The following is a 27710-nucleotide window of genomic DNA, read 5'->3' on the forward strand; positions in this document are numbered from 1 at the left end:
TCCATATGGCCCTGCTGTCGTTGGTGTGGGGCTGCTTGGAGGCAGGACATTTATGATTGGATATTATTGGTCCTTGTTTTTTTTTTTTTTTTTACCCCATTGGTGGGTTAAAAGTGGATGTCACATCGTCTTGTTAAGTTGTTTGTATCGCTGTCATTGTATGTTCTTCCCCATTGATCAATCTGAAAGCCGGACATTCTCCATATTGTTGTTCCATGAAAGAAAAGGGCACTTCAGTGTATGGTATATGTCAGATTAGATCTCAGTCGGTAGGCACCACTATGTTAAGTGAAAATTCAGCCTATTGGCTTCATCTAAACAAAATTGTTTGTTTATCAATCTGAAAGCCAGGCATTCTCCCTATTGTTTTGTTCCATGAAAGAAAAGGGCACGTCAGTGTATGGTATATGCCAAATAAGATCATAGTCAGTAGTCACTACTACGTTAAATTAAGGTTCAGTCTTTTGGCTTCATCTAAACAAAATGATTGTTTTTCTTCCAGGCCCGCCTGCCCCTACCTCCCTCTTCCAACCACCACGCCGGCCCGGCTTGGGTACGGTGGGGAAGCCGATTCGCCTGCTGGCCAATCACTTCCAGGTGCAGATCCCCAAGATCGACGTCTACCATTATGACATTGACATCAAGCCTGAAAAGCGACCCCGCCGGGTCAACAGGTGAGTGCAAGCAGATAAGACATATAGTTTTCTTTCAAATAAAATGATACCCATTTATATATTCTGAATTGAACACTTTCAGCATTCAGACGGTCAGATTTAATTTACACTACCATTCAAAATCAAGGTCATTAAGGAACTAGTTTTGATCTAACTCTTATGTTCACCAAGGCTGCATATATTTATTTTCCATCACTCCAGTCTTCAGTGTCACATGATCCTTCAGAAATCATTCTAATATGCTGATTTGGTGATCAAGAAACATTTCTTCTTATCAATCTTAAAAACAGTTGTGATTCTTAATGTTTTTTGGAAACTGCTATATTTTTTTTTAAGATTCTTTGAATAGAATGTTTAAATAGAAGTATTTTGTAACATTATAAATGTCTGACACTTTTGATCAATTTCATGCATCTTTGCCGATTAAAAGCATTCGTTTCCTAAAAAAAAGTACTGACCCGGACCCAAACTGTTGAACAATAGTGTGTGTATTTATTTATTTTATGTTTTTTGTGAAAATTGCTAATATAGCTAGCAGTGGAAATGTATTCAAATGTGTTTTATTGCTATAGAGAGGTGGTGGACACAATGGTGAGACATTTTAAGATGCAGATCTTTGGGGACAGTCAGCCTGGTTATGATGGCAAGAGGAACATGTATACGGCACATCCACTACCCATCGGGAGAGACCGGGTAACCAAAGCATGATCAAATTCAGTTTTTGTGTTTCCCCAGATGTTTAATAAATATAACAAGATCCTTGTGTTTAACTTCTAATTGCAAGAATAAAAGCTCCTTTTAAAAATAAACGTTCTTGACCTGTGATGCAGGTGGATCTGGAGGTGACATTGCCAGGTGAGGGGAAGGATCAGACCTTCAAGGTGTCTTTGCAGTGGGTGTCAGTGGTGAGTCTGCAGATGCTCCTGGAAGCTCTGTCTGGTCATTTGAACGAGGTCCCGGAGGATTCTGTACAGGCTCTGGATGTCATCACTCGTCACCTGCCCTCCATGCGGTAAGCCACAGTCTCTGAAATCCTATCTGTCCATGTGAGTTGTGAAAACTCAAATTTTGGGTTGGCCTAACATCTTTCGCACCTTTTGATACAGGTACACTCCAGTAGGTCGTTCCTTCTTCTCACCACCAGAGGGGTATTACCACCCACTGGGAGGAGGGAGGGAGGTTTGGTTCGGTTTCCATCAGTCTGTCCGTCCAGCAATGTGGAACATGATGCTCAACATAGACGGTATGTTTTATCTTCCAAATCTTTTCTTCTATTTGATTTTGTGCATCTTGAGAATATGCCCAACTCTGCTCTTAAAAAAAAAAATGTCCATACACTGCAGTGTCAGCTACAGCCTTCTACCGAGCCCAGCCTGTCATTGAGTTCATGTGTGAGGTTCTGGACATCCAGAACATCAATGAGCAGACCAAGCCCCTCACAGATTCACAACGTGTCAAGTTCACCAAGGAGATCCGAGGTGAGCGGTGAAGCATGTTGCTGTAAAATGGTTCATAATGTCATTTAGCTTAATTTACACTACCTGTCAAAAGTTTGGGTGTGGTAAGATTTCTATATGTTTTTGAAGACTCCCTTATGCTCACCAAGGCTACATTTATTTATATATTATACAGTACATTTATATACAGTAAAATCAGCACTATTGTGAAATATTATTACAATAAAATCACTGGTTTCTATTTTAATATATTTTAATATACAATTTATTCCTGTGATGGCAAAGCTGAATTTTCAGCCACCATTACTTCAGTCTTTAGTGTCGCGTGATTCATCATAATTTTTCTAATATAATTTAGTGCTCAAAAAACACTTATCAATGTTAAAAACAGTTGTGCTGCTTAATATTTTTATGGAAACTGTAATAATTTTTTCAACAGAACAGCTTTTATTTGAAAAAAAAAATTTGTGACATCTTTACTGTCACTTCACATCAAGTGACATCACGCCACATCAAGGGCCAAGACTGCTTCAGTTGTGGTTGTGTAGTGAATTGCTGAGTTAATATCATCGTGTGTTTAGGACTGAAAGTGGAGGTCACACACTGCGGCCAGATGAAGAGGAAGTACCGTGTGTGCAATGTCACACGCCGCCCAGCCAGCCATCAGACGTTAGTGCCATTTACATTTTTATCAGCGTTTGCAAAATTTCCTGTAATATATGGTTGAGCGTTTCAAATATTATTTAGGAGTTGTGTTATACCCACCAGTGATTTCCTCCTTATTTTCTGCACATTTCTGTAGATTTCCTTTGCAGCTCGAGAACGGACAAGCTATGGAGTGCACCGTTGCCCAGTATTTCAAACAAAAGTACAGCCTGCAGCTCAAATACCCCCACTTGCCCTGCCTCCAGGTGGGGCAAGAACAGAAGCACACCTATCTGCCCCTTGAGGTAAGAGACATGCCAATCATATGAAAGGTTTTCCCAGCTTTCACATATACAGAAATGAATGTGATTTGACTTGGCACTCGTTGAATCCTGTCTTGTATCCTCCATAAAGGTTTGTAACATAGTGGCAGGACAGCGCTGTATAAAGAAACTAACAGATAACCAGACCTCAACCATGATAAAAGCTACGGCCCGCTCAGCCCCAGACAGACAGGAAGAGATCAGCAGACTGGTCAGTGGCACTTGTTGAAAAATTAATGAGAGAAATCACAATGCTCAATATGGCAACAGTACAAAGGGAAGTCCAGCCTTATGGTTAAAAGAGCCAATCACTTTGTTTTAAAATATTCATCACTTAAGCTCCTGTTAATCTTCTCAGGTCAAAAGCAACAACATGGTGGGCGGGCCTGACCCTTACCTGAAAGAGTTTGGCATTGTGGTTCACAATGATATGACAGAGGTGACCGGGCGGGTCCTCCCAGCGCCCATGCTTCAGTATGGGGGCCGGGTGAGTACAGACACTGGGAGGGACTGTAGCAGGGTGAGTACTGGGGCTCGGGTGCAGGGTGAGTACGGGTGGGCTGGGAGCAATGGCATGCGTGTACGTGTGTGAGTGTTGTCGTGGGTTGAATGGACTATCCAAAGGAATGATGATCAGACTCCACTGATTATGCTGAGCAGCTTTGGCCAAAACCTACCAATCTATTTTAAAGGGATCATGAACTGCCTTTGTTCATGATCAAAACAGTTACTCACACTCTTGTAGTGCGGCATTACTGTCGGATACAATATAGTCGTCACAGCATCGTCTTTTAGTTTCAATCTTTCTGAAAACCCTGCATCGAATTGTGCCTTGTTTGTAAACAAATCCGCGGTAAAATGAAGTGATCAAACAACCAAGTTCTTACTGACGTGGTCAGGAAATTAATGAAAGTTTATCCAATCTTTCCTAATGTTGGGATCAGAAGAAAGGAGATGCAAAGACTGTGTTTTTCCATTACTTTGGTTCTGCACAGCGTCTTGTTGTCTTCGGAGTCATCTTTATCATTTGGTTTCTGCGTAGACCTGCATTTGACTCTCTCATTATTTACACTGCATGCGTGAATCGGTGGATGGGGATAAACAGGCAGTGATATAGAAGTAGGTGTTGATCTTTTTCTGTGGAGGCGGTGCTTAGCCACACTATTACGTCATAGAGCGGCACATTCCACAACCTGTCGTTTTGGCAGATTGACTTCAATTTAAGCTGTTTTTAGACTAACAAGAAAGTTGAGAGTTCTGAAACTTACAGAATGTTTATAGTGCAATGACCGCTTATCAAAAGATCAATGGAATTTTGATTTCTCAGTTCATGACCCCTTTAACATCTCAGGAACTCATCTTGAGGAACTCAAGTCTAATGCAATTAGATCATAATTACATCTGTAAACTTCTACACATCTCATTTAGTCATTTTATAGACCATATGCTATTGCTAAAACTACAACTGTACATAAACATCTATTTGTGGAAGTTAAAATGAGATCTTTCTCATGTGTAGAGAAGTATCATCATTGTTCATCTAACAATTGTGATTTTTTTTTTTCTTGTTTAAAATTAACCTACCGGTAGAGTTTTATCTTCATTCCTGTAAGATAACAACCCTTTGGGGGATTGCTCTCTCTTTGCAAACAGTACCAGTTGTTTTGGTTAAGTTGGCGAAACTGTTGTATGTAAAGAGATGCAACCTCGTGTGTTTGCTACTAAATTTCACTCACTGTCACTGACTTATACTATGTATTAAATATGAGAGCAGTCAATATTATCGCTGTAATTATTTTGTTAATGAGCTCGACTGAAAATTCTGAGTTACTATTATCTCTAACATCTTGCTTGTGTGCTTGTTATGAGTGCTTTTTCTTAATGTATTTTCAGATGCTCCAGTCTTCAGGGCCTTTCATATTATATTATATTAAATTTAATCAAATATAATGTTGTATTTTTTTCATTGTATTTAAACCGTTAATTGTAAAATTGTTATTGTGGACCTTTAAGAGTATTTGATACGCCTGAACACTGGAGCAGTTCTTTTTTGTATTCAATTCAAATAACACCTGTATTGATATTTCAGATGCAATCCTCGAATTAATGATTTATTTTTGTTACTGCATTAATTTACTTGCTTCATGCTTAACCTTTACAGCTAATTTGTACTGCATTTTTAGACTAAATTCTAAAAATAAATATTAAAACATTCTGTGTTTAACCAGTGGGGAGGTTGGCGGTGGGTCTTTTCTGCAGTCTACTTTCTGCTATTAGCCCAGGCCTGCTAGAGTTGGGTGGGGTTGGTTTTGGTGGAGGGTATTGGGTAGAATGTGTATCTCGTGATGAGAATGAGAGATTCACTAAGAGTGTAGGGACTCTCTCCCCAGAACAAAACTGTGGCCACACCCAATCAGGGTGTCTGGGACATGAGAGGAAAGCAGTTTTATGCGGGTATAGAGATCAAGGTGTGGGCCGTAGCCTGCCGACACTAAACAGCGCTGTAAGATCCAGTGTGAAGTGCATGAATTCAGCAAAGAACACCCATTTAGTCATGATTTAAACTAGTTTAAAGCCAGATGAAACGGCGCTGACAAACAGGAGAAACACTGTGCACAATGATACAGTCAGAAGGCTTTTCAATCTGTAAATTGCCATCATTTACCATGGATTTACTGTAGTAACACTAACTGTGCCGTGGTATTGTGGAAGAAATGTGGGATATGGTATTTTATTATGTTATTAATGTAGACATGTATTAAATCTATATAGAATATAATTACAGTATTTTTTGTGATTTAAGCTACAGCATTTGTGCACTAAATATATTTAGACTGTTTTTCATAAAAATACTTAGAAACCATGTAGTTACATTTTAACATGGTATTGAGCATGCTATATGTTTGGTTTTAACTGTGGTTATCCTGATCTAAATGTATGCAATTATGGAAGACCAATGGTTAATTTTAATCACAAAAAACCCTCAAACAGTCAGAATAATGAAATTTCACCATATAAAAATGAGATGTTACTGTTTTTGATTATGAACTGTTTTGATAATGAATAAATTGACATCTGCATCCTGACTCAAGCTACTACTAGTGTCAACTCAAGTTACTGTCAAATGTGCATTTCTAAGAGACAAAAAATTTAATAATATTAATATTGCAGCCTGCACTGCAAACTGTGCTGAAGATACACAGCATCAAAGTCAGGCAATACAAACCTGTTTCATGATTTGAAACAATATCACTCCTCATTAGAACATGCAGAAACTAAGAAATACATTTTTCTATTAATATATTTATTTTAAGGAAAAATGACTGGAAGAGTGTAAAGAATTAAAAAACATGAAGTGTTTGTCATGTTCTGTCATGTCTGGTTTCTACAACTTTCACTTAGGAGCAAAAATCTACCTTTAAACTTGAAAGTAATAAAGATTTGAAGGGTATCGTGATAATTATTGATATCGACTGGTATGAAAAAAATTGTGATAATTTTTTTGGCCATATCGCCCAGCCCTGTGATACTAAAGTGGTTTTGTGCCTCCAGCGGAAGTGAAGCGTGTGGGAGATACTCTGCTGGGAATGGCCACTCAGTGCGTTCAGGTGAAGAATGTGGTGAAGACGTCCCCTCAGACGCTGTCCAATCTCTGTCTGAAGATCAACGCCAAACTAGGAGGCATCAACAATGTGCTGGTGCCACATCAAAGGTGGGATTTGGAAAAGAAGAAAAGAAAAAAGAAAACGAAAAGATTTGGTACCAAATTATTTGAAGTGAATATACACACACACACATACACACATACATGCATCTTAAAGCCGTTCCACACTGAGCGCAATTTGAAAAAGCGAGGCGACTCACCGACGAACAGTGCTTTCACACCGAACGCGAAACGTTTGGTCGCCTTCTGCTAATTCACGCCTGCACACTAGGTGGCGCCGACCAACAATGCATTTTTCCTCAGATATGTATCTCATATATGGATTTAACGTTGTCCACTGCTCAATATACAGCATTAAGTTTTTTTTTTCGCACTCCTGTCTTCAGTGGCTACGTTTACAAGCACCCAAATAATCTGTTAGTAATCGGATTGATGGCTCAATCAGACTGAAAAGCCTTCATGTAAACACTTTAATCGATCCGATTGAGTTCGATCTGAATGAAATTTTTATCAGATTGAAAGGGATGGTTTATTCCTTTTCTAATATGACTGAGAGTGCATGTAAACACTTGATCGGATTGAAAACTGAAAGGACTGCAATGATGCAGAAATAGCATATAACACATGACGCACAGAACGAGCTGTTCTTCATGTTGTATAAATGAGTGTCTCGTTATTTTAAAAACTCCTTTCACTCAGCGTCCCACCAGTTCCTGTTTTGGATTCTCATCCACAGACAACTAATTTTGGCTGCGGGAGGAGTGTTTTTACTGCTTGATAAATATAAGCTGCACGGCACAGTGGTTTATGTGCTCATTGTCGCCAAATTATGACCAGAAATGGATAAATATTAATCTGCTGTTTAAAACAAATAAAGAAACTGTGTAGAAGAATGGTTATGCACAAACAGCGGGGAAACTCATTCCGATTGATGCAAAAGTTGTGCATGTAAACCTAATATTTTGTGATAAGATTTAATAGAACATTTCAGAAACTGCATTTATTAGAAATGGAAATCTTTTGAACTAAGTGTGGTAAACTTTAACAGTTTGTTAGAGTAGATAATCGTTGTTCTTGTTCTTAATGTTGATATTGATCAGTTGTTTGCAAATCGGTCGCATAATTAATTGATCCAGGAGTCATTGTGGTTGTAAATGGAGAGATTTTTTAACATTTTTTTTTTATACAGCTTAAATTCTTGTAGCGTTGTGGCATTGGTAATGAGGGCCCAAAATGCTTTGTTTTGTCAACTTTTTTTTAAGTTTGAACTGATCAGAGTTTGAGTTTTAGACCATTTCTGAACCAAGTTAATGGAAAGAAGTAGAGTGACAAATCAACTTTTTGGGGGGAATGTTCAGCAGTTATATGAATTTTACACTTATAGTCTGTTTATTACTTCTGTGTGTGTATATGAACTTGAATCTATAATATAAATCTGAATGAACTTTCTCTTGCATATTAAAAATAGGACACCATACATTAAGACACACAAGCATAAGCACTGCCTTTGGACTGAACGGCACTGACGGTGCAGTTTGAAGGGTCTCCAGCGCGCACGCCTCGTCAGGGGGGCCGCTCTGCAAAAACCCTTTTGTAATAAACCATCCGTAAAGCAGCAGGTTTGCTATAAATGAGTTTGAGCACCAGCCTGTCGTTGGCGTGGACGCTGGTCCCATGAAAGAAGAACAGGAATTGGGCAAGGGCATCACATGCAATAAGTTGGATTTAAGCATTGAATGCTAAATAGTTTACTCGATGTCACAGCTTCTAGAGAAAAACACGTAGTGTGTGTGTGTGTGTGTCCTTTTTAGGCATTTTCACTAAATTGTTGACATTTAATTCCAGTTTTTAACATGATATCATTGCAAAGCAATATAACCCAAAATCTAGAACAATTTAAAAGCTGTAATACTTTTTGTCAATGTGGCTGTTGGTTGGATTCCTATTGCCATTTGTGTTTATGTACTTATTTTGCTTGTATCAATCAGTGGGAATGTGCATATGGTGGACTAGCTCTTTAGGCTATGTGGAAAATTTTCAAATTTAAACTGTGCTCGCCTGCATGCCAGAGTATTGTTCTAATCTCTTATAAAATATTTATGGCGCAGATTTTTTTTTTTATGCGTAAATCAATACAGTGAGACTGTTTTGAGTAGCGATGTTGTCCGGTCTCTTTTACAAGATTTTAAAAATTTCTCCAGAAATGTCACCAACTCTGATGAGGGACCGATTTGGGGGCTGAAGGGGTGAGGATGTTGGTCTTTGGGAGCTCCAACCCAAACGAGGTACTTTCTTCAATCACTGGGCCGCTAAGACTGACCTCCTCAACCTTTCTTTCCATCCTCATGCTGATGAGGAGCCCTTTTACCCATGGTCTTGTTCCTTCTGCTCTTGGGCTCTCCAGTGCTGTGGCGCCGCCCTGGTGGCACCTCCACACATGCACTTCCTCTCTGCATGTGGTGGGCCCCAAGGGTCCGCTACACAAGGATTACCTCTTAACTTTTTTTTAACCCATTCTCTGTCCCCTTTAAAGAGAGCATGATTTTTTTTTTTATTATTATACAGGTTGCCGTTTCAAACGCTGTATGATTGTTGAATTACACTTGAGCTTCATTGTGGGCCATCACTCATTCATCTGCTCTCTTTCTCTCGTTTGTGTACTCACTCTCATTTCCTGTGTTCTATGCTGTTGTCATGACCACTGTTGCCAAGGAGAGGCAGCCACAAGAGAAAGGAAACTTAAACCAGAGATCTTGTAGCTGTAATATTTAATTCATCACCTCAGATACTAACGTTTGCATGTTATGGAGAAGGATGAGACAAAGGAAAAGGGCAAACCGACATAAAAACAATGAAGCCATTTGAAATAACGTGGTAGTAGTCTCTTTATCAAATAATTATATTTTAAAATGTAAGTTACAGTAAGTCTGCCCAAAAACAACAACACTATCAATTCATTTTAATCACCTCGCAAGGTAACCTTATATTGCTGTAATCAGATCATTTGTACCTTTTGTAAAGTATCCCTTTACAACTTGACAGACGTGTAAATTCACACTTCTGCCTAAAATGCTGTTATACTGAAGAGTTTTGAGAGGAAGCAGATTACTGATGTTCTCCATCACAAAAAATGGACTGGTATACTAGTGTGAGGATTTTGGTGTTAGTCATCACAGTCGCCCTCAGAATTTCCCACAACAGCAAACACCTTCTCAAGCCCACTCTTATAAAGCAATTTCTTCGTCAAAACAGTCTCATAAAGGAAAAGGGTAAGCACTCTTTGCAGTGTCTCTTCAAAAGCGCTGAATGTTTTGAAGCGTATTGTTGACAGCCCCTAGATTGTCTTTGTGTTAATTGATCTGCTAGCAGACAGCACTCTCGCCCTCCCTCCTCTGTCTTGCGCCGTCTCCCTTTATATCCTGCCATCCGCTGTTTTCCTTTCAGGATGAGAGTGGCTTTGCTCGACAGTGTCTCTAAAGGTGGATGAGACTGGCATACTTGCAACACCTGTAAGGGTTATCGGCCTGCCCAATAGGCGATCGCTACTCTGACAGCAAGCAACCAACCCGTGAAGGTTTTGTTGCAGGGAACAGGACATTGCTTTTGTCTTTGCCTAAGTGTCCTGAAGCACAGCACTTCTTTTTGTGTCTGCTCTCGATACGATCCTCTTCTCTATAAGAGCACCAAAGCTAAAGAGCTTGAATGAGGACAACGTCTTTACTTTTGGCATCTATTCGCACAGGTGTCACATCTGAAGAATGTTTCTTTTTAATTGTGGATCATTTACGAAGGCCTTTGCCATCGTTCAGACTCTAGTTTTGGTTCTGTTTGACATTTGTTGGGTGCTTGGAAGTAATGCATCTTTGACAGCCACTGCATCTATGTCACGGTATCAAATTCAATCGGTGTGACCTGTTTGGGTAAGGCAACACCGGACTGGGTGGCAACAGAGACACATGTCCCTGCAATAAGAGTAGATCTTTCTTTACAGAGAAGACAAGTCCACACCACTTTACAGTGGTGCAAGACCAACTTCTACCATCTGGATGTAGCCTGTGATGGTGGTGCCCTTACTGAAGTTCAATCAATCCCATGTGGGTGAGTTGAGACAAGTGCCAGCAGTTCTTTAATTATTCATCACTTCAAAGAAAGACCAGACGAAAGTGAGCACGACTGTCCGAGAAACCAAAAGATGGACTAGAATGCGGCTGAACAAAACTTTGTTCCAAGAAATTTGAAAGACAAAACTGAGAAGTCTGGCAAGGATCTTTTTAAGGAGGACTGACCAAGACTTTTTGCGGAGGATTTGCAAATGTGATGAGACCAAAAAACGGACTAGCATGCACCTGAACAAAACTTTGCTTTGAGAAATTTGAAAAAGACAAAACCGAGAGGTCTGGCAAGGAACTTTCAAAGAAGGACTGACCTAGACTTCTTGCTAAGGATTGACAAACGTGCCGACCTCTGTAGGCAAGGAGGGCTGAAGCTATTATCTATAGTTGGAGCACCTGCAAGCGGAAAAGTGTCGTCGAGGTTGTGGCCCGAGGAGGCGTGGTACTCAGAGGGTGGCGAGATGGTGAACACAGGTATGCAGCTGATCAGCTTCACCTGTGCTGTGACAGGTTGGGTGATGGCTATAGCAGTGACTGCACTGCCCCAGTGGAAGGTCACGGCCTTCATAGGCAGCAACATCTTGACCTCCGAAATTGTTTGGCAGGGCATCTGGATGAACTGCATCTACCAGACCACTGGCCATATGCAGTGTAAGACCTACGACTCCATGCTGGCTCTACCGCCTGATATCCAGGCAGCACGGGCACTGATGTGCATTGCTATCTTCTTGGGCTGGTTGTCCTGCACCGTTTCTTGCTGTGGAATGAAGTGCACCACCTGTGCCGGGGATGATCGCCATGCCAAGGCTGGCATAGCGCTGTCCGGTGGGGTGCTCTTCATCCTGACGGGCCTGTGCATCCTAGTGCCGGTTTCCTGGACAGCGAACACTGTGGTGCAGGACTTCTACAACCCCAATGTTCCCCTCCAGCACAAGCAGGAGCTGGGTCAGGCCATTTACCTGGGATGGGCAGCAGCAGTGATTCTTATGATCAGCGGGGCGGTGCTGAGTAGTACCTGTCCACACATCGAGAGAGGAGGGTACAGACGTGGGTACATAGGTCGTAGTTTAGCAAATTCAAGGCCTTCTGCTCCAGATCCGCCGAAGTCAATCACCACCAGTACCCTGCCTCTTAAGGAGTATGTATGATAAAGATAAATTAAAGCAAATGTGGGAAGGTGTGGCTAAACAGGGATAATGATTAAATGTGCACTCAGTAATTTTTGTTTCAATGGACAGATGCATTTTGTGTCATTGTCACTGTGGCAATCATGTCCACGTTTGCCATTTGAAGTCCCATTTATCTGCTCCTTTTCTTTCATTGCTCATACATCGGACACATTGCTGCTGTTGACTACGGCTCCTTCATTATGTTGTCTGTAATATACATAATGTACTTACTGTTATATTGTTTGGTTTGCTTTCGTTTGGATATATTTTTATGTTTGTAAAGCTTTATTTTTTAAAATGTCATTTCTGCACCACTAGTGGCACCAAAATGGAATTGCAATCTGCTATTTTTCAGTGCAACAGTGGCACAACCAATGCTGCGAGTTTGAAGTGGGACTATTACTTTGTAAACAGGAGTGTTTGACAAGTTTCTATTTTTGAAATTCTGTTTGGTGACACTAGTGGAGCAGTAATTATACATTTCACCTTTGAATTTGTAGCTTTAAAGTATGTCGTTTCTGTACCACTAGCAAAAACAGAATTGGACAAATAAGGATTGTCATTTACCACTGAAAAATTTATAGTCTCATCCCAAACATTGGAAAGAATGACACACTTAAGCTTTAACTGAACTCTGAATTGTAAAGCACAGCTGGTCATGTGATCTCAGTTTGCTTCAGTAGGCCTTAGTGTACATTATTTTTCATTTGTTAAAAGTATTATTCATTTCTTCAGGGTTAAGGGTTTTAATGTGGAAAAATTTACTGAGTGCACCTTTAATTAAAGACAGTCTAGTACAGGGGTGCCCAAACTCGGTCCTGGAGGGCCTGCAGAGTTTAGCTCCAACTTGCCTCAACACACCTGCCTTTAAGTTTCTAATATGCCTAGTAAGAGCTTGATTAGCTGGTTCAGGTGTGTCTAATTGGGGTTGGAGCTAAACTCTTCAGGACACCGGCCCTCCAGGACCGAGTTTGGACACCCCTGGTCTAGTATCTAGAATTAGGAACACAGAGTTTGAGTAGTAATATTCTAGTAGTATTGCAGTGGGTCCAAGATTTTCAGAAACATTTTCTTTGCCTTATTGTTTGTCACTCTCTGCCTTTTACTGTATTTTCTCGTATGAAGTGTTCCTTCAGGTATTCAAATATTTATGAGTACTATATTTAGATTAGTTTTTAACCACATTTTGATTAGACTTTGTTTTTTTAGTCCAATAGTATTAACTCTTAGGCCCATTTTGCAGTGTTTTTTTTTATCTATCTTGTGCCTTGTAGGCAAATGACAGCTTACCACTGTTGTCCTTAGAAACAGTACACCCACACTCGGTATGTCTGATTGCTGTGTTCATTGTGATTTCTCTGTATTTATCAATTAAAACTGTGTAAACCTGAACCATTTGAGAAAAAAATAAAAAGACACGTGATGTGACATACATTCACCAACAGTGCAATCGTTTTATCAATATAAAGAATAAAATGCATAAATTAAATAACCACATTTTTAAAATAGAGCACTGCTCTTACAATGATACTGATATTCAGTCTTTGTCAAGCTAATGGCCAAAACAAAAAATGAATCCAGGAGTCTGAGTTCCACCATTACCATACCACTGTCTCTCTTTTTTGTGTAAAGGATCCTTCGTTGACATACTGAGAACAGCCAACACAGGATGTGGAAATGACTTCTTGATAACACAGCTGACATTCATTCAGTCTCCATGAAGAATGATACTTGACACAATGCATCTAAAACACAAAAACATGAACCCAAAATATATATTTAGAAACCAAAATCTCTCATTTTACTATTATACATTGCATATATTTGTATACATTACATGCACATACATTCTAATTTGTGACTCTTATAAAATGTCACTTTACAACAAAAAAACGCATGATTAATAGATGCAGCCAAACAATTGCACGGTATCAAATTCTCCGTTTACACCTGGTATCAACATATTAATTTGTATACATTACATGCACATACATTCTAATTTGTGACTCTTATAAAATGTCACTTTACAACAAAAAAAGCATGATTAATAGATGCAGCCAAACAATTGCACGGTATCAAATTCTCCGTTTACACCTGGTATCAACATATTGAATGTGTTTTTTATGGCCACTTGTGATAAGAAGGGAGTGACAGCATCACAAAATATTCTGGACCGCTGTTTATGCCCGTTTTACGTTCCAACCACTTGTAATCAGATCACCCAAGACAGACATTAATACCAGGTGAAAATGGGGCCAAAGAGTGTAACCTTATCTATTCTAGGAAAAGGGGAAATACCTGCAATTCTCTCCTCTCCAGTAGCTGAACGTAGAGATTCCCATTTCTTTGGTGCCGTTTCCATTAACGTAAGGTCATTGGGTGTCAGCGTCTGCAGAAGGTTCCTTCTTTGCACTAATCTAACCAGATAAATTGAGGATTCACTGCACAATAATGCATGTACCAAACACAGAGATAGATGAAGTATAACATAGATGCCAACAGTGGTCATGAGGAATGTGACTTAAAGGATACTGTAGGCGGTAATAGCGATCTGCATCTTGAAGCCACTCTAACATGTCTGAGATGGAGGGACAGATGGCTGATCTGGAGACACAACCAGCAATGTCAAGAGTGTCTGTGTTCTTCTCATAGAACTGGAAAACAGCCGTCACCTGTTGACTGATGGCATCCCGCACATTCTGAAGAGCATCCCTGGAAATAAAGACAAAATTAAATGAAGCATTGGTTTTTATGTGCATTAAAATGATAATCTAACAGGACTCACATTTTCTCAGCTAGTTTTCCCAGAACTGCATCCACAGCCAGTGACAGTTTGTAATGAAGGCGTTCTTGTAAACTAGGGAAACTGGCGAGAGGTGTGTTTGCAATCTGAACGCTTTTCAATGCCTTCAGCTGCACTGCAAGGTTTCCAAGAGAGCTCACGAGGGGTTTACATTCAGCTAATTCACTGTCCCAAACGCTTTTATTCGCTTTTAACGTCTCAAAGCATTTTTTCAGTTGTTGGTGCAATGATAACAAAACAGCACTGGACATTTTTTTAAATCCTTCAGTGGCAGAACTTGAGAACCACTGTGAACTACGTTCTTTTACAGAGGATTCATACGACAAATGAATTTAAAATATCTATTTAAAAACTCTAATATTAATCACACCCCGCCAATATTTAAATGTATCTGATAAACCACAAATCACATCTGTGAGAGCGTATACAAAAATATTCCAGTTTCCTTTGTAAAAGTACATGTGAATAATCCAGCGATGAGCTTCTTCCGGGAAAATGTCTCATCATCCACCAATCCGCTTGTTTCTTTCTTTAGCCGTGAGAGTAAAACTCTCAACCATTGGCCAGATTCTTCTTTTAAGAGGGACGATATCTTATTGGTCAGAGCACGGAGCGTATTTACTAAACGACAGTCAAAGCTGCGTGCTGATTGGCTTAATGGCGTTGTAGCGTTAAATTTGAAAAGGCTCTTCCTAACCGCTGCAGTGAGAAAAACAGTTTCAACATAGACCGGGTTATTAGAGTAAGAAAATATTAATGTTCTTTAAATGAGTTTAAAACGATTGATTTAACTAGATATGTACCATGTACTTAAATATATATGAGCGTATTCGCCGTGGGTTTGAAGGAATTCATCGTGTTTGTTTTTCAGGTTCACCATGGCACCAAGAAAACGCACTCAGAATGCTAAAAACAGGAAGAATCCCAAAATGCCGAAACTGGAAGCTTTTTTGCTTGATTTTGACGATGAAGGTAAAATTTGTCGCTAGTGTCTGAATACGTAAGTATATGTGTCCATATTTTGAAAGCTTTATTCTTTGTTTGTAGTGCATACCATTGTTGAAAGACTGAAGGAGAAGACGAACAATCTTCTGAAAGATGCAGACAACCTTTACAAGACCGCTCTGATAAAGCTTCCCATGGCAGTGAGGAAACTGAACTGGATCGAGTACTGCAGTAAGTCATATATGTCAGTTGCACCGTTTTGACAAATAGTCCATGTAGTGTCTGGTAATATGTGGTAAAATAGCATAGGAATGAATATCGTACATAAATACAGTTCTCATTTGAACCTTCAGATATAGAGAAGCCAAAGTCACCAGTGGATGATTCAAAGGTACTTGCATTAAACGTGTTTGTTTGGCCATACCTTTTACATGTTGTAAACTCCTCAATATTGTTAAATCGATCACTGCTGGTCTTGATGTAAAGTCTTCTCTCTGTTCAGGTGAGGGAGGAAGCTGCTCAAGTGGAGCTTGCTATTGCCGAGAATCATGTGATTCCCAAGTTTGGTGCCAAAGGTACATTTTGCATCCTCTGTCAGCTTGTAAAACCTCCTTGCCTATAATTTTGAAGCTGATTTTCCCACTTTCACCTCATTTACAGAAGCCAAGAATGGTACAAACTCAGAGGATGAAAACATGGCACCCCTCAAGTCTATGGTGAAGAAGGTTTGTAGTAGTATGGTCCTTGTAATCTACCAAGTAGGGCATTAAAATCATGTTGAAGTTATTGTATTGACTAGATGAACGCATGTGATTGTCATGTTGTCACTATGTAGCAGTGGAAAACTCGTTGAGCCTCAAGAAATAAATGTAAAAATATGCGACATGTTTATATTCCATCTAAAATCAGGATTACCACTTTCAAATGTCTAATTAGGACATTTTGAAGGCAGTGCAGTCCCAAGTTTACATTTATACATTTGGCAGAAGCTTTTATCCAAAGCAGCTTGCATTGCATTCACTGTATACATTGTTTCAGTTCATGTATTTTCCATGCATAAGTTTTATTTGACCCTCTAACTCTAACACTTTCTATTCTATTTTAATTCTACTTTATCTATATTTATCTTTTTTTAATTCTTTATTTAAAAAAACAACCAAAAACAAACACTAACTCTCTATTCTAATTTTTCTATTCTATCTACTTGTTTTTCTTTGTGTGATATATATATATATATATGTACATACATACATACATACATACATACACGCACCTTGCTATGTGTACTGCGTTAGGCTAACCGAGACTTGTCATTTGCACTTATATATTGTTGCTCTTTTGTTAGTTTGACTGCTTTTATTGTCCTCATTTGTAAGTCGCTTTAGATAAAAGTGTCTGCTAAATGTAATGTAAATGTAAATAACCTTTGTGTTGCTAGCGCCTTATTCTGCTGTTTGATCTACAGTTAGTTGTGTTCAAGAAAATGGTTTGTAATTTTCAAGGGTCCTTGAGAAAATTGGTCCTCTGTTTATGTGTACAGGAGCCTGACTCTCTTTCTCTCCTCAATGTCTAATGTAGAAGAAAGCATCAAAGAAGGCACCTTCTACATCCAAGAAGGCCAGAGCGCTCTCCATCAGCAAACAGGGCAACACTATCCAAAGGTAGAGAAACTATACAATCAGCTAATATTAAACACAGATTTTGTCCTAACACTGTTGCCTCAGAATCCCAATGTGTTGTTCTTGTAGAGTCTGAATTCATGTTTGCTTTTTGTGCACAGGTCTACTAGAAAGCCTCTGATCACCCCTGCTAGAAGTTTACTTGAGTCTTCAATCATTGGCGCCACTCCGCTCATCACACCACGCTTTGACCCAAGGTAAATACTTGCACATGACATTATATGGCTTTGATTGTGATCGCTGAATATTCATGACGTTTTAAAATATTTATTGACTTGAACAAATTACACATTTACAAAAAAAAAACGTCTCAATCTACAAGATCCCATTTCAGTATATCAAAATAAACTTGGCATTACATAGTCCCCATATGTAATCCGAACAATTTTTGCATCCCCAAGGTCCAGATAATTTAAAAATGGTTCCCAAACTTTGTAAAAAAAAATAAAAAATTGTCTGAATCGTGACATTTTTCTAAGGACTATTTGTGTAAATGTCTATTTTTTGTTTTTTTTCTGTCAGATTGCCCAAGACTCCAGCATTGAGACTTGCACGTCACCGGGAGAAGGTGTTCAGCCTGTCCGTTAACGGCTCACCTATTGCTGGCAGTGGAGAAGACATTGTCATTAGTGTCCCCATTGGAAACGGAGAGGTAGGTGATTGCTACTGCTACTAATGGAGCAAAGCACATTGTCTATGTATGCATACATGACATATGTTCTTTATTATTTCAGTGCATTCAGCTGCTGGCCAGTGAAATGGACTCTGTGGATCTGAGTCAGCTGGATGAGAAGGCCCTACGCAGTATCAGAAACCTGCAGGTATGTGTTGCTGTGTTAATTCTTAATGGAACTACCAGGAAGGCATGGCTTTTTTACTGAATTGATTTGAAATTAAATGTACTTTAAATGTAAACTGTTTTTATAGTGATCCCACCTTTTAAATAGGCAGAAACTGAAATAAATATATATATATTTTTTTTTTTTTCTAATGCAGAATCGTCTCACGACTCTTTGTGGAACAAACTGAACGCCCCTTCTCCAGTTTTGTACAGCAAACTGCATTGTAATATCCCTTCAAACATCAACATTGTGTACTCGTATTCTTTCCCTTTTTATTTTTGTATTATAACCATGTTGATTATTTGTTTTTCTTCCATGTTTTCAATATTTGCTATGGTTTCATTCCCATTAGCTTTTAAAAGGTAAATGTAAATAAGATTAGTTGTAGTGCTCATAATCTGTGTTGTACTGCCTTTTGTAAATATGACTCTTAAAAAGACCCTGATTCCACATCCCTGCTGTCTCTTGCTTTTCCTTGCGTATGTTTGAGATATTATTTTAAGATAACTTGAGAAACCGAGAGAGGCTGCATCAATGTGTATGAACTGGATCCATCTGAAATGGATAATTCACCCAAAAACAAAGGAGTTTTTTTCTGAATATTTAAGTATATGGTAACTAGGAGCTCTCAGGCTCTGAAAAGAGATTAAAAAAAAACCACCAAAAAGGTGTATCCATCATACAAAGAGAATGTAAGTTGTTAATCTTTGATATTCCAGTCCTTCACTGGCACATTTGAATGTACACGTGATAAATTTCTGATCCGTTCTAAAATATACATATTTTTAAATTAACAGCCTAGAGATAAAGACCGCACCTGTTCTATAGTATTGCTTAAACTAGCTTGCCCTCTGGTGGTTGCAGAATAAAACATTGTCAGGTGGACTGATGTTAAGTTTCAAGTGAAATTGGCTCCAAGCTCATGAAAAAGAAAAACATTGCCAGTCCTCCTGGCTGCTGTGTGAAGCCGGTTGGGGAGAACATTTACTGAATTATTGTGAATACCTTAGTAGTTCACAGCCATATTCATCTTGAGTCATGCCAAATGGAAAGCCAATAGGCCTATGGTCTGTAAAAATAAAGTTGAGTATGTTTTCTCTAATAATAGGGGTGTGCAATAAATTCCAGAAAATACATTTGTTATTTGTCGATAATGATAATTAGATGATATTTTGCTGAACATGTTATTGTGCTGGTACTTTTGACAGGTTAATTAGGACTGCCATGGGCAGCTGTCTCCCAAAGCTTTTAATATTCTTCATATTCTGTGCGGTGGTTATAGTTTGCAGGAGTAACAGAAATGAACATTTCCAATAAGTTGAAGTTGATTTTTACCTTTATAAGGCCAATTTTTTTACCTAATTAAATGTATACATCATCTTTTGTGTCAAATTCTTAAATGTAATCAATCAAATAAGACACTATAGGGCTACCAATCAAATGACATCAATACCAACAAAATTTGTGTTTGCAATACAGAGGTGGCACAGAAGCTGAAGTAGCATTTAGATGCATTTACACAGACTGTTTAATGCAGGAAATGAGTGCAGTTAACCTGCAGTTACAAATGCATAAATAATGTTTTTGATGTTTTAAAAACAAAACGTTCAGTAGTGAGATCTGAAATTAATTTGGGGGAAAAAACAAGTAGGTATAACTGCAGACCGGAGATCTCCAAAATGGGGGTGAACTCCAAAAGTGGGCAGAACCTCCAAAATGGGGCGGGGTCTCTTCGCGAAAAGACTTTCCCCATTGGCTCTGGCTTCGGCCAATTGTTATTGACTTACATTTCAAAATAAAACTTTTTAAATGAAACATTGTTTCTAGTTGATCTAAAGTAATATTTGCTATATAAATAAATATTCTCTGTGAGAGCAGAGCCCAAAGCTGGTGGCCAGTGGTGTTCAGACTGGAGTTTGAACCTCTGCTTCATGATATAAACGGGAATCACCCGCGAGCCGTCCCAACGCAGAATATATTTAAATATAAACCTAAAATCCCCAGTAGGTGGCGGCAAATCACGGCATGAGTGAGTCATTGAGTCACTCATTCAACCGATTCGTTCAAACGGCTGATTGATTCAGTAACGAAGCACCGTCATGTGACGCAAAACAATTCTGAAGTGGCTTTGTTTGAAACTATTTTCTTGACGAAATAGAGAAAAAAACAGCAACTTGTGTCTAAAATGTGAGACAATTAATATCAACTTCATGTTTATTGGACTGCTTTATAAATATGACGTGCAATCGTACTGATATTTGGAGAAAAAACTCATGAGATATTAACTAGTAGGTTATATCAGATGGTATAAATATAAAAGCCACGTAAAAGTCATACGGGGGCATATTTGCCCCCTTATCTTGAATTTTGAAGGAATTCTAAATCTAAATTCGATAATGTCAAATCGCATATTGTTTAAACAACAATTACGATATTATCGTAGACGATATATATAGCACACCCCTATTTTCTAATATGAATGGGCATGTTAGTTTCATTATTATAGAAATGATCTTAACAGGATTATTTGGTTTATTTATTTAATTATTTTTAATCTGGTGTATATTGCTCTCGTATAACTATAAATTGTAGTTGTCCATACATATCCCTTATATATGTGTATACTTGTTTTTGGTGCAATCATTTAAAATAAATTCTCATATATTATTTGATTTAATTATTATGAATTAATAATATATTTATTGATTATATATATATAACAAAAAAATTAAATTAGTTTTTATTTTCATAATTTATGTTTATATTTTATTTAAATATTTTTAATTCCTGAATATGTGACAGTCACTGGGCTGCCAGTGTTTGTGTGTCACTAGAGGGCAGTGTGCATGTATCCATACAACACCATTGTCTAAGATGTGCAGAGAATCGTCCGAGGACAAAGCAGAACAGCTGACTGCAGCTCCTTTCCAAAGATCTCGGTCCGTTTAGTCATTATTCGAGTTCAAGAGCTTTAAAAACTTTTTTGTAAAAAGTTATTTCAGTATCATTGAAAAAGAAAGAGAAACACCTAACAAATGAATCACAGCTGAAACACATTATCCCCCCCCCCCCCTCTCTCTCTCAGCCCACAGTGTCCTCTCTTCCTCTGTCTCTGACCTTCAGGGTTGGGAAGATGCATTCAAAGTAAAAATGCATTCAATTAGTGCTTATTAATGCACTGCCCTCATTACAGGAGAGAGTAGGAGTATGAGTTCAACATCATCTTCATTTTGAGTCCTGTTGCTGCTTAACAGCTTCTGACAGGCCTCCTCCAGCACACACATTCACGACATATATGCTCTACATCCACTCAGTGTGCCATTCAAAGATCACTGCTGAAGAACTTTGTGGCTTTATGGGATTGAACAGATGTTGTACTCACAGAGGCGCTGAGTTCAGATCCCCTGTTAGCAAACGTACGCCAGCGCACCTGCTTCATGAATGACATCCACATCACTGTTATGCTTCAGCTATTGAGCTGGAAAATATTTTTCTCCCTAGATACATGACTTGATTTACTGAATAATATGTGCGGATGTAGTCCCTTGGATAAATAGGCACTGTCGCAAATAGCACACTGGGTAGGCCTATACAATCAAAAGGTTAGAGTATTTACATCTTTGCTAAGTCGGTTAACTGTGTTATCCTTTTAGTCTGAGTGTCCATATTTTCACCCCTAAATTTGTTTTTCATTATTAACAATCGCATGCTACATCAGAGCCATGTTTTCCACACATGCATCATCACCAAAAATTCCAGAGGAGATGGGTGCCTAATTATGCAGTGGGATGGAGGAAATTGGCAAATTTGTGGGGAGATGGATTGCCTTGGCATTGCTCTCACCAGCCAAATTAATTCCTCTGTCTGCCCTGTCCCCCTTACGAGACCATCCGTCAAGCGGGTCCTCTAATGGATTTATTCACAGCGTCTCAGTCTGCCACAGTGGCACTTCCTTCTCACTTAGTGGAGCTAGAATACAGCCATACACAGAGGCAATGTGCTGCTGAGTTTGTATAGTGTGTTGTATGAGCGTACGGTTATGGATTATAAACAATAAGTAACTGGTAATTAGTTAAGATTTTGCTTAATACTCACACTTCCATTGTAGGGATGTGCACAAAATATTTTCATGAAAGGCAGTGACAATAGCTTATTTCATGCTTTCAAAAGCTCAATAAAAATTATTATAATAAACTTTTTTTTTTTGAGTTTGGGATCAGTATGATTGTATTTGAAAGGAGTTAATTATTATATACTGTAATTATTATTTTTGTTCAGCAAGGATGCATTAAATTGTTCAAAAATACGAAAGTAAAGAGATGATCATATTTACAAATAATGTTGCAAAATATAATGTTATGATTTCCGTTTAAAATAAATACTGTTCTTTTAAACTTTCTATTCATCAAAGAATCCTGAACAAAATCATGTTTTTCACGCAAATGTTTAGTACAACTGTTTTCAACACTGATAGTAATAATAGATGTTTTTCTTGAGCATGAAAGCAGCATACTAGAAAGCTTTGCCAATTGCGTCACAGGAATAAATTACATTTTAAAATATATTAAAATAGGAAACAGTTTTTTTTCAATGTAAGAATAATTCACAGTATCTGTAATGTTTCACAATATCACAAAATCTAGATTTAAACGTAGACAATATTTGATATTTATTGTATGAAAATAACATAATTTTTTTATTTTTAATGAAAAAATGGTTTGTTTTGTTTCTCTCCAACAATTTTTTTTTTTCAAAAGTTAAGTATAAATTACATCACTGTAATTTCCGTCACATAATAGAATTAACCACAATACACCAATTGAGATGTGCTGGAAATGCCACTGTGGTGGGAATTTTGTTTCAGAAAAAATGACCAAAAATGACAGGATTTGCGTGTAATGCATGTATATCCACAGTTGAAGATTGCTAGTGAAGAGCTTAAAAAATGGTAAGAAATGTGTGTTCTAGTTGACCTCAGTAAACAACTAGTGGTTGCTGGATCCATCCCAACCCTAGCTGTTCCATGGAGACAACCCAATGGTTTAATTATGTGGTGAAATGTCTTGCCCATTTGATGACCCTGGTAATTAGATAATAGAGCCTGACATTCCCATAGATCAGAGGTGGATGATACTGCACCAGTCTGGGCACGTACCCTCTGCCAAATGATCTGAGTCTTAATAGTGTTTTGATGGGCCACCCCTCTGTCACCACAAACCCGAGGTGGTGCAGAAACAAGGACATCTGCTGCCAGAAAGCCGTACTCCTTTACAATCGACTTTGCAAATGAATGTATAGGAGCCGTCAGCAGACTCTCAGGACATGTTTTGCCCTCTTGGCACGGCCCATGCTGTTTTATTTGTCAGCAAGACTGAATAAGCCACGGAACATCAAAGAGACAGAGGAAGGCCCTCAGAGGTTCTGATACAGTACAACAGAGCTCATGCTAATTCTTCTATGCCAGCCTCGGTCTCCGAGGACGTCCTATTATTTGAGAAATGTGAGCTGCGTGCAGGCGAATTAGCATTGGTTTTATTTTTTTTCTTATATTTTGTGGGGGTTTGGATGACAAACATTTTTACCTTAACACTGAGAAAGAAATTAGCTTAAAAAAAAGTACTTGCAGTCTTTGAAAAAGCTAAGTATTCAATTGTGCTTTGGTTCATAGCCCTCTTTCTCTAAAGTGCCTCAATAAAGTCCATCACCTTATTTGCGAAAGTAATATGGCCCAGTGCGATCCCAAATTACATATAAATGACACAGCAAATTGGAAAATTAGGAGAGGAGAGAAGGGTAATTTGCAAGCAAACAGGGTAAAACCAATTTATTAGGAGAGCAGGGAGACATTTACAAACCTGGTGTTGTGAAAAGGTCTTGCATCAAACTTTTAAAATAAAATTCATACATTTATAAGTATTCAAGGTTGGATTCAGCCATAATTTTTGCTATTTTTCAAAATGACAATGATAATGACATTTTATTTATATAGCACAATTAATTACAACTGCCGTTGACCAATGTGCTTTCAAGCAAGTCATAAAAAAAAAACAAAAAAAACCTGCACTAAGCAAACAGAAAAGTTTTAAAATCATACAAATATCACATCAGCCAAAAAAGCGTGAATGAGTGTCTACATACACACATCATATATATCTTTTTTACACAATAAATATTAAATTGTTCATGATTTTTTTTCTGATAATTTGATTATGCAATATCATTTATATATATATATATATATATATATATAGAATTTACAGTATAAACTGTATGTGTATATGTATGTATAAATGTCATTATATATAGATCAATTTTAAAATGAAAGATTTGCAGTCTTTACTAACGTTTTCATCGGTTTAGCATATCCATGCTGAATAAAAGTATTAATTTCTTTCAAAAAAAGAAAAAGAAAATATTGACACCCAAACCCACTTTTGAACGGTAGTGTATTTTTTTTATAAACGTTTTTTATTTTATTTTGAATAAATTCTAAAACATTTTATTCATCAAAGAATCCTGAAAAATGTATCACAGGTTCCAAAAAAATACTAAGCAGCACAACTGTTTCCAACATTGCTAATAAATCAGCACTGGACATTGGTAGACAAATTAAATAGTCAGGGTGAGAAAAGTGTTTTAAAAATGTATTTATCTAAAAGTCCACAGGCCAAAATTGCCATACAGTACAGAGATATTCATACACGGGTAAATGCAGTTTTTTGTTGTTGTGATGTTTGTTTATAGTTCTGCTTTACGTTCAGCTGAAATGCTGACCTTACTCTTCGAGGATAACAGCCAGCTCAGCCTTTCACTTTTCTGTGAACCTTTTTCAGGTCCTGAAAGACAGTTTTACATAGTACAGGTCAGTTCAAAAACACATACACACTCCAGAAGCAGCCTATACTTATTCAGATGCCGAGATGGATAGATTGATATTGTTCAGTTTCTACATCCTGCTGTGGAGCTCTGTGGTCAATGTTTCTGATGGTGGTAATATAACAGCCGAGTCGTTTGACTTTGTGGGGTTGCCATGTTGACAAAAAGAAAGCGGAAGCGCAATTCGAATAAAGACCTGCCTTCAATGCCGCCTTTCAATCAAAGCTCAAAGCAAAAGCAATTTTTAGCTGCACACCTGTGGTCAAAGTGCTTACTGCTGACACAAATTAGCATGTTGATTTCTTTTTAGAATGTTTCAGGCTGCTGTTAGTCCCTCAAACCAAAGCAGCTAAAACCTGGTCAAAGCAAGCACTGAAGCCAAATGTGTAATTTTAAAGTAGCGATAACTGGCTGTAAACATATGGTCATAATCATTCAAACACATGCCCTCCATATATGATACCAGAGCCAAATAAACAAATAAAATGTTTTTTTTTTTTTTTTACAATGAATTTTATAGTTAATTTTACTCTTTTGACTTCATCAAATTAATAATTGGTCTATACCTTCGAAGGGGCCTTTCACATAAAACATGTTTTTGAATTCCACTAACTGCTTTTCTATTGTTTTTCTATGTAAACATGCACTAGATGACGTTTCATTCGCCTCTCACGTCTTACAGCATCTCACGCATGACACATCGTTTTTAAAATTAAAGTAGTTCAACTTTTAAAAAACGGGTCTCTAGACTTTGCTTTTTATTCCATTGCCCTGTGTCTTGTGTTTTTAGCAAAAATGTGTTCTGTGTGAATGCCTGCCAACTCTGTATCTGAAACTTCCATTGTCAAGACAGTCATTGAATGTCTTTTTTTCTAATATATTATGGGCCATTCACACAGAACGTGCAAGATGTGAGCAATGGAAGGATGTCTTTGCTTTTAAAAAAGGCAAGGTCTTGAGAAACGTTCTTTGCTGTTTTTGTATGTGCTGCTTTTGACACGACTGAAGCCAACAATACACAAAAGTGAAAATCTGCCTATTATTCTCTGTCACACCTCTTGAGTTAGCTATTTCTGTCTTCCTGCCAGGTGAGTCTCTGTGCTCCATATATGGAGATTTCACAGGCTGCAGACGGACGGCCAGTGTGAGTCCAGAGTTTGAGGTCCCTGGTTTAAAGTTTCTGAACATCAAATGTGCCCCGTGGGTTTAGCTGGAGAACCAGCTCCTCTCACACCATCTGTTAGCCTCTTCCTGATCTTGACACCAGGGAAACCTGTCCAATCAGTAAGCAAAGGGCAGCCATGTTGGATCACAGCCATTCTCAAGCTGGCCTTGTAGCAACATATTGTACTACAGCACATTTTTTGGTTAATTTGTACAAATAATGGATCAGTATGCTGTTCCGTCTCTCAGCAAGACGTCTTATTCAAGACTGATGTTGAAGCAAAAATTTGATAAATATTTCCTTAAAGGTTCTTTTTGAGGGTTTGTTAGAAAATCTATATGGAGGACGTCTAGCTATTCAGTCGGACTTGAATGTAACAGGAACAAAATAAAAGCGGATGCTACGGACAAAAAAGATGCCTAGCTTATGCTCACTTTCTTTGTTAACAACGGGAAAATGTATCATAAAGATTTTCAAGTATCAAAATAATGCCACACTTAATAATGGATGTTTTTCTTTCTCAGAAAGTTCTTCAGATACTGTTCTGACAGAAGGCCCCCATAGGCCTGTAGAAATCAGAAAGAATTTAATCGATACAGTGGCAAGTTTAGCTTTTCCTATACAGTTTGCCAAGTTTCTCTCACTCAAACTGGGAAGGGCATTTGTAGTTCCCAGCATGCTTAGCATTGGGAGTAAATGTTGGTTATTTTTTAAAGTTCTTTATAAAGTGTTGTTTTATGTGATTTTGATGAAAAAGAGGGAGATTTGATTGCGTTTAAAGCTTTTGTTGAGATTTAGCATGCTAACATATGCTATTGGTAGTAGTTAACTAGTTAGTAGACACTGAATGATGTTATGTAAAAGGAATCATATCAGGTACGTATGTATATGTATAAACAACACTGAATAAATAAAGAAACAATTTTCACACAAAAATTGCTGGAAAATTTCACAATTAATTACAAAGAAATTGCATGTAATACATTGAATTAAACATGAAATTTTAAAGTATAAAGACTGAAATAGTATTTTCGTGTAAAACATACTCCAAATAATCTTGGTTTTATTTACACCTTATTTACAATAAAAATATTTTGTTTTACAGTGTGTCTATGAATTTATGTGAAAAATTGTTTTCTGACTAAGAATTGATTCAAACACTGCATGATGCACCCCCCTGTCTTTTACTAATATTCTTTAAAGTACTAGTACTTATACCTTCGCGTTTCCATAATATAAATGTAGTCACACTCTATTTCAGACTCTGCTTTGACACTGTACTCACCCTTGAAACCATAAAATGCATGCTTTCATAATTTTTTTGTTTAATTCAGTGGTACACTGTAAACTAAAAAT

The 27710-nt window shown here is 37.9% G+C and overlaps 4 protein-coding genes across 4 annotated transcripts in view; 3 read left to right on the top strand and 1 right to left on the bottom strand.

Moving 5' to 3' along the window:
• Nucleotides 1-10250, top strand: part of LOC107592979 (protein argonaute-4-like) — a 15048-nt gene extending 4798 nt beyond the window's left edge. Inside the window, exons 2-13 of the mRNA XM_016282562.1 lie at nt 503-674; nt 1247-1367; nt 1505-1686; nt 1781-1917; nt 2018-2152; nt 2713-2800; nt 2934-3081; nt 3191-3310; nt 3458-3586; nt 5475-5583; nt 6652-6811; nt 10208-10250. Of these exons, the coding sequence (XP_016138048.1) occupies nt 503-674; nt 1247-1367; nt 1505-1686; nt 1781-1917; nt 2018-2152; nt 2713-2800; nt 2934-3081; nt 3191-3310; nt 3458-3586; nt 5475-5583; nt 6652-6811; nt 10208-10250 (1544 nt within the window). The remainder of the gene's footprint in view (nt 1-502; nt 675-1246; nt 1368-1504; nt 1687-1780; nt 1918-2017; nt 2153-2712; nt 2801-2933; nt 3082-3190; nt 3311-3457; nt 3587-5474; nt 5584-6651; nt 6812-10207) is intronic.
• Nucleotides 9772-12316, top strand: LOC107592950 (claudin-4-like). The gene has a single exon (XM_016282539.1). It carries the CDS (start codon nt 11337-11339, stop codon nt 12021-12023), a length of 687 nt encoding a protein of 228 aa, XP_016138025.1. The 5' UTR covers nt 9772-11336; the 3' UTR covers nt 12024-12316.
• A 1353-nt stretch (nt 12317-13669) lies between these two features.
• On the bottom strand, nt 13670-15398 carry LOC107592951 (uncharacterized protein C1orf109 homolog). Its single transcript, XM_016282540.1, has 4 exons — nt 14830-15398; nt 14577-14756; nt 14343-14461; nt 13670-13789 (listed from the first exon to the last, which is right to left on the bottom strand). The coding sequence occupies exons 1-4, from the start codon at nt 15096-15098 to the stop codon at nt 13749-13751; spliced, it is 609 nt and encodes a 202-aa protein (XP_016138026.1). The 5' UTR covers nt 15099-15398; the 3' UTR covers nt 13670-13748.
• Nucleotides 15399-15443: 45 nt separating this feature from the next.
• LOC107592949 (borealin) lies at nt 15444-18751 on the top strand. Its single transcript, XM_016282538.1, has 11 exons — nt 15444-15589; nt 15719-15819; nt 15895-16023; nt 16146-16183; nt 16295-16367; nt 16453-16517; nt 17371-17453; nt 17573-17668; nt 17994-18123; nt 18206-18292; nt 18468-18751. The coding sequence occupies exons 2-11, from the start codon at nt 15726-15728 to the stop codon at nt 18498-18500; spliced, it is 828 nt and encodes a 275-aa protein (XP_016138024.1). The 5' UTR covers nt 15444-15589; nt 15719-15725; the 3' UTR covers nt 18501-18751.
• The last annotated feature ends 8959 nt before the right edge of the window (nt 18752-27710 follow it).

The sequence above is a fragment of the Sinocyclocheilus grahami genome, unplaced genomic scaffold (genome assembly GCF_001515645.1).
Source record: "Sinocyclocheilus grahami isolate Dianchi unplaced genomic scaffold, SAMN03320097.WGS_v1.1 scaffold161.1, whole genome shotgun sequence".
Lineage (NCBI taxonomy): Eukaryota > Metazoa > Chordata > Actinopteri > Cypriniformes > Cyprinidae > Sinocyclocheilus > Sinocyclocheilus grahami.

Excerpts from the sequence above, each read along its gene's own strand:
- LOC107592950 (XM_016282539.1), top strand. The coding sequence starts at position 11,337 with ATGGTGAACACAGGTATGCAGCTGATCAGCTTCACCTGTGCTGTGACA.
- LOC107592951 (XM_016282540.1), bottom strand. The coding sequence starts at position 15,098 with ATGTCCAGTGCTGTTTTGTTATCATTGCACCAACAACTGAAAAAATGC. Across the intron at positions 14,462-14,576 it reads GATCGCTATTACCGCCTACA|ATTAGTGCAAAGAAGGAACC; the intron begins GTATCCTTTAAG and ends TTATCTGGTTAG. Across the intron at positions 13,790-14,342 it reads TGGAGAGGAGAGAATTGCAG|ATGCATTGTGTCAAGTATCA; the intron begins GTATTTCCCCTT and ends TTTGTGTTTTAG.
- LOC107592949 (XM_016282538.1), top strand. The coding sequence starts at position 15,726 with ATGGCACCAAGAAAACGCACTCAGAATGCTAAAAACAGGAAGAATCCC. Across the intron at positions 16,024-16,145 it reads GAACTGGATCGAGTACTGCA|ATATAGAGAAGCCAAAGTCA; the intron begins GTAAGTCATATA and ends TTGAACCTTCAG. Across the intron at positions 18,124-18,205 it reads TCCCCATTGGAAACGGAGAG|TGCATTCAGCTGCTGGCCAG; the intron begins GTAGGTGATTGC and ends TTATTATTTCAG.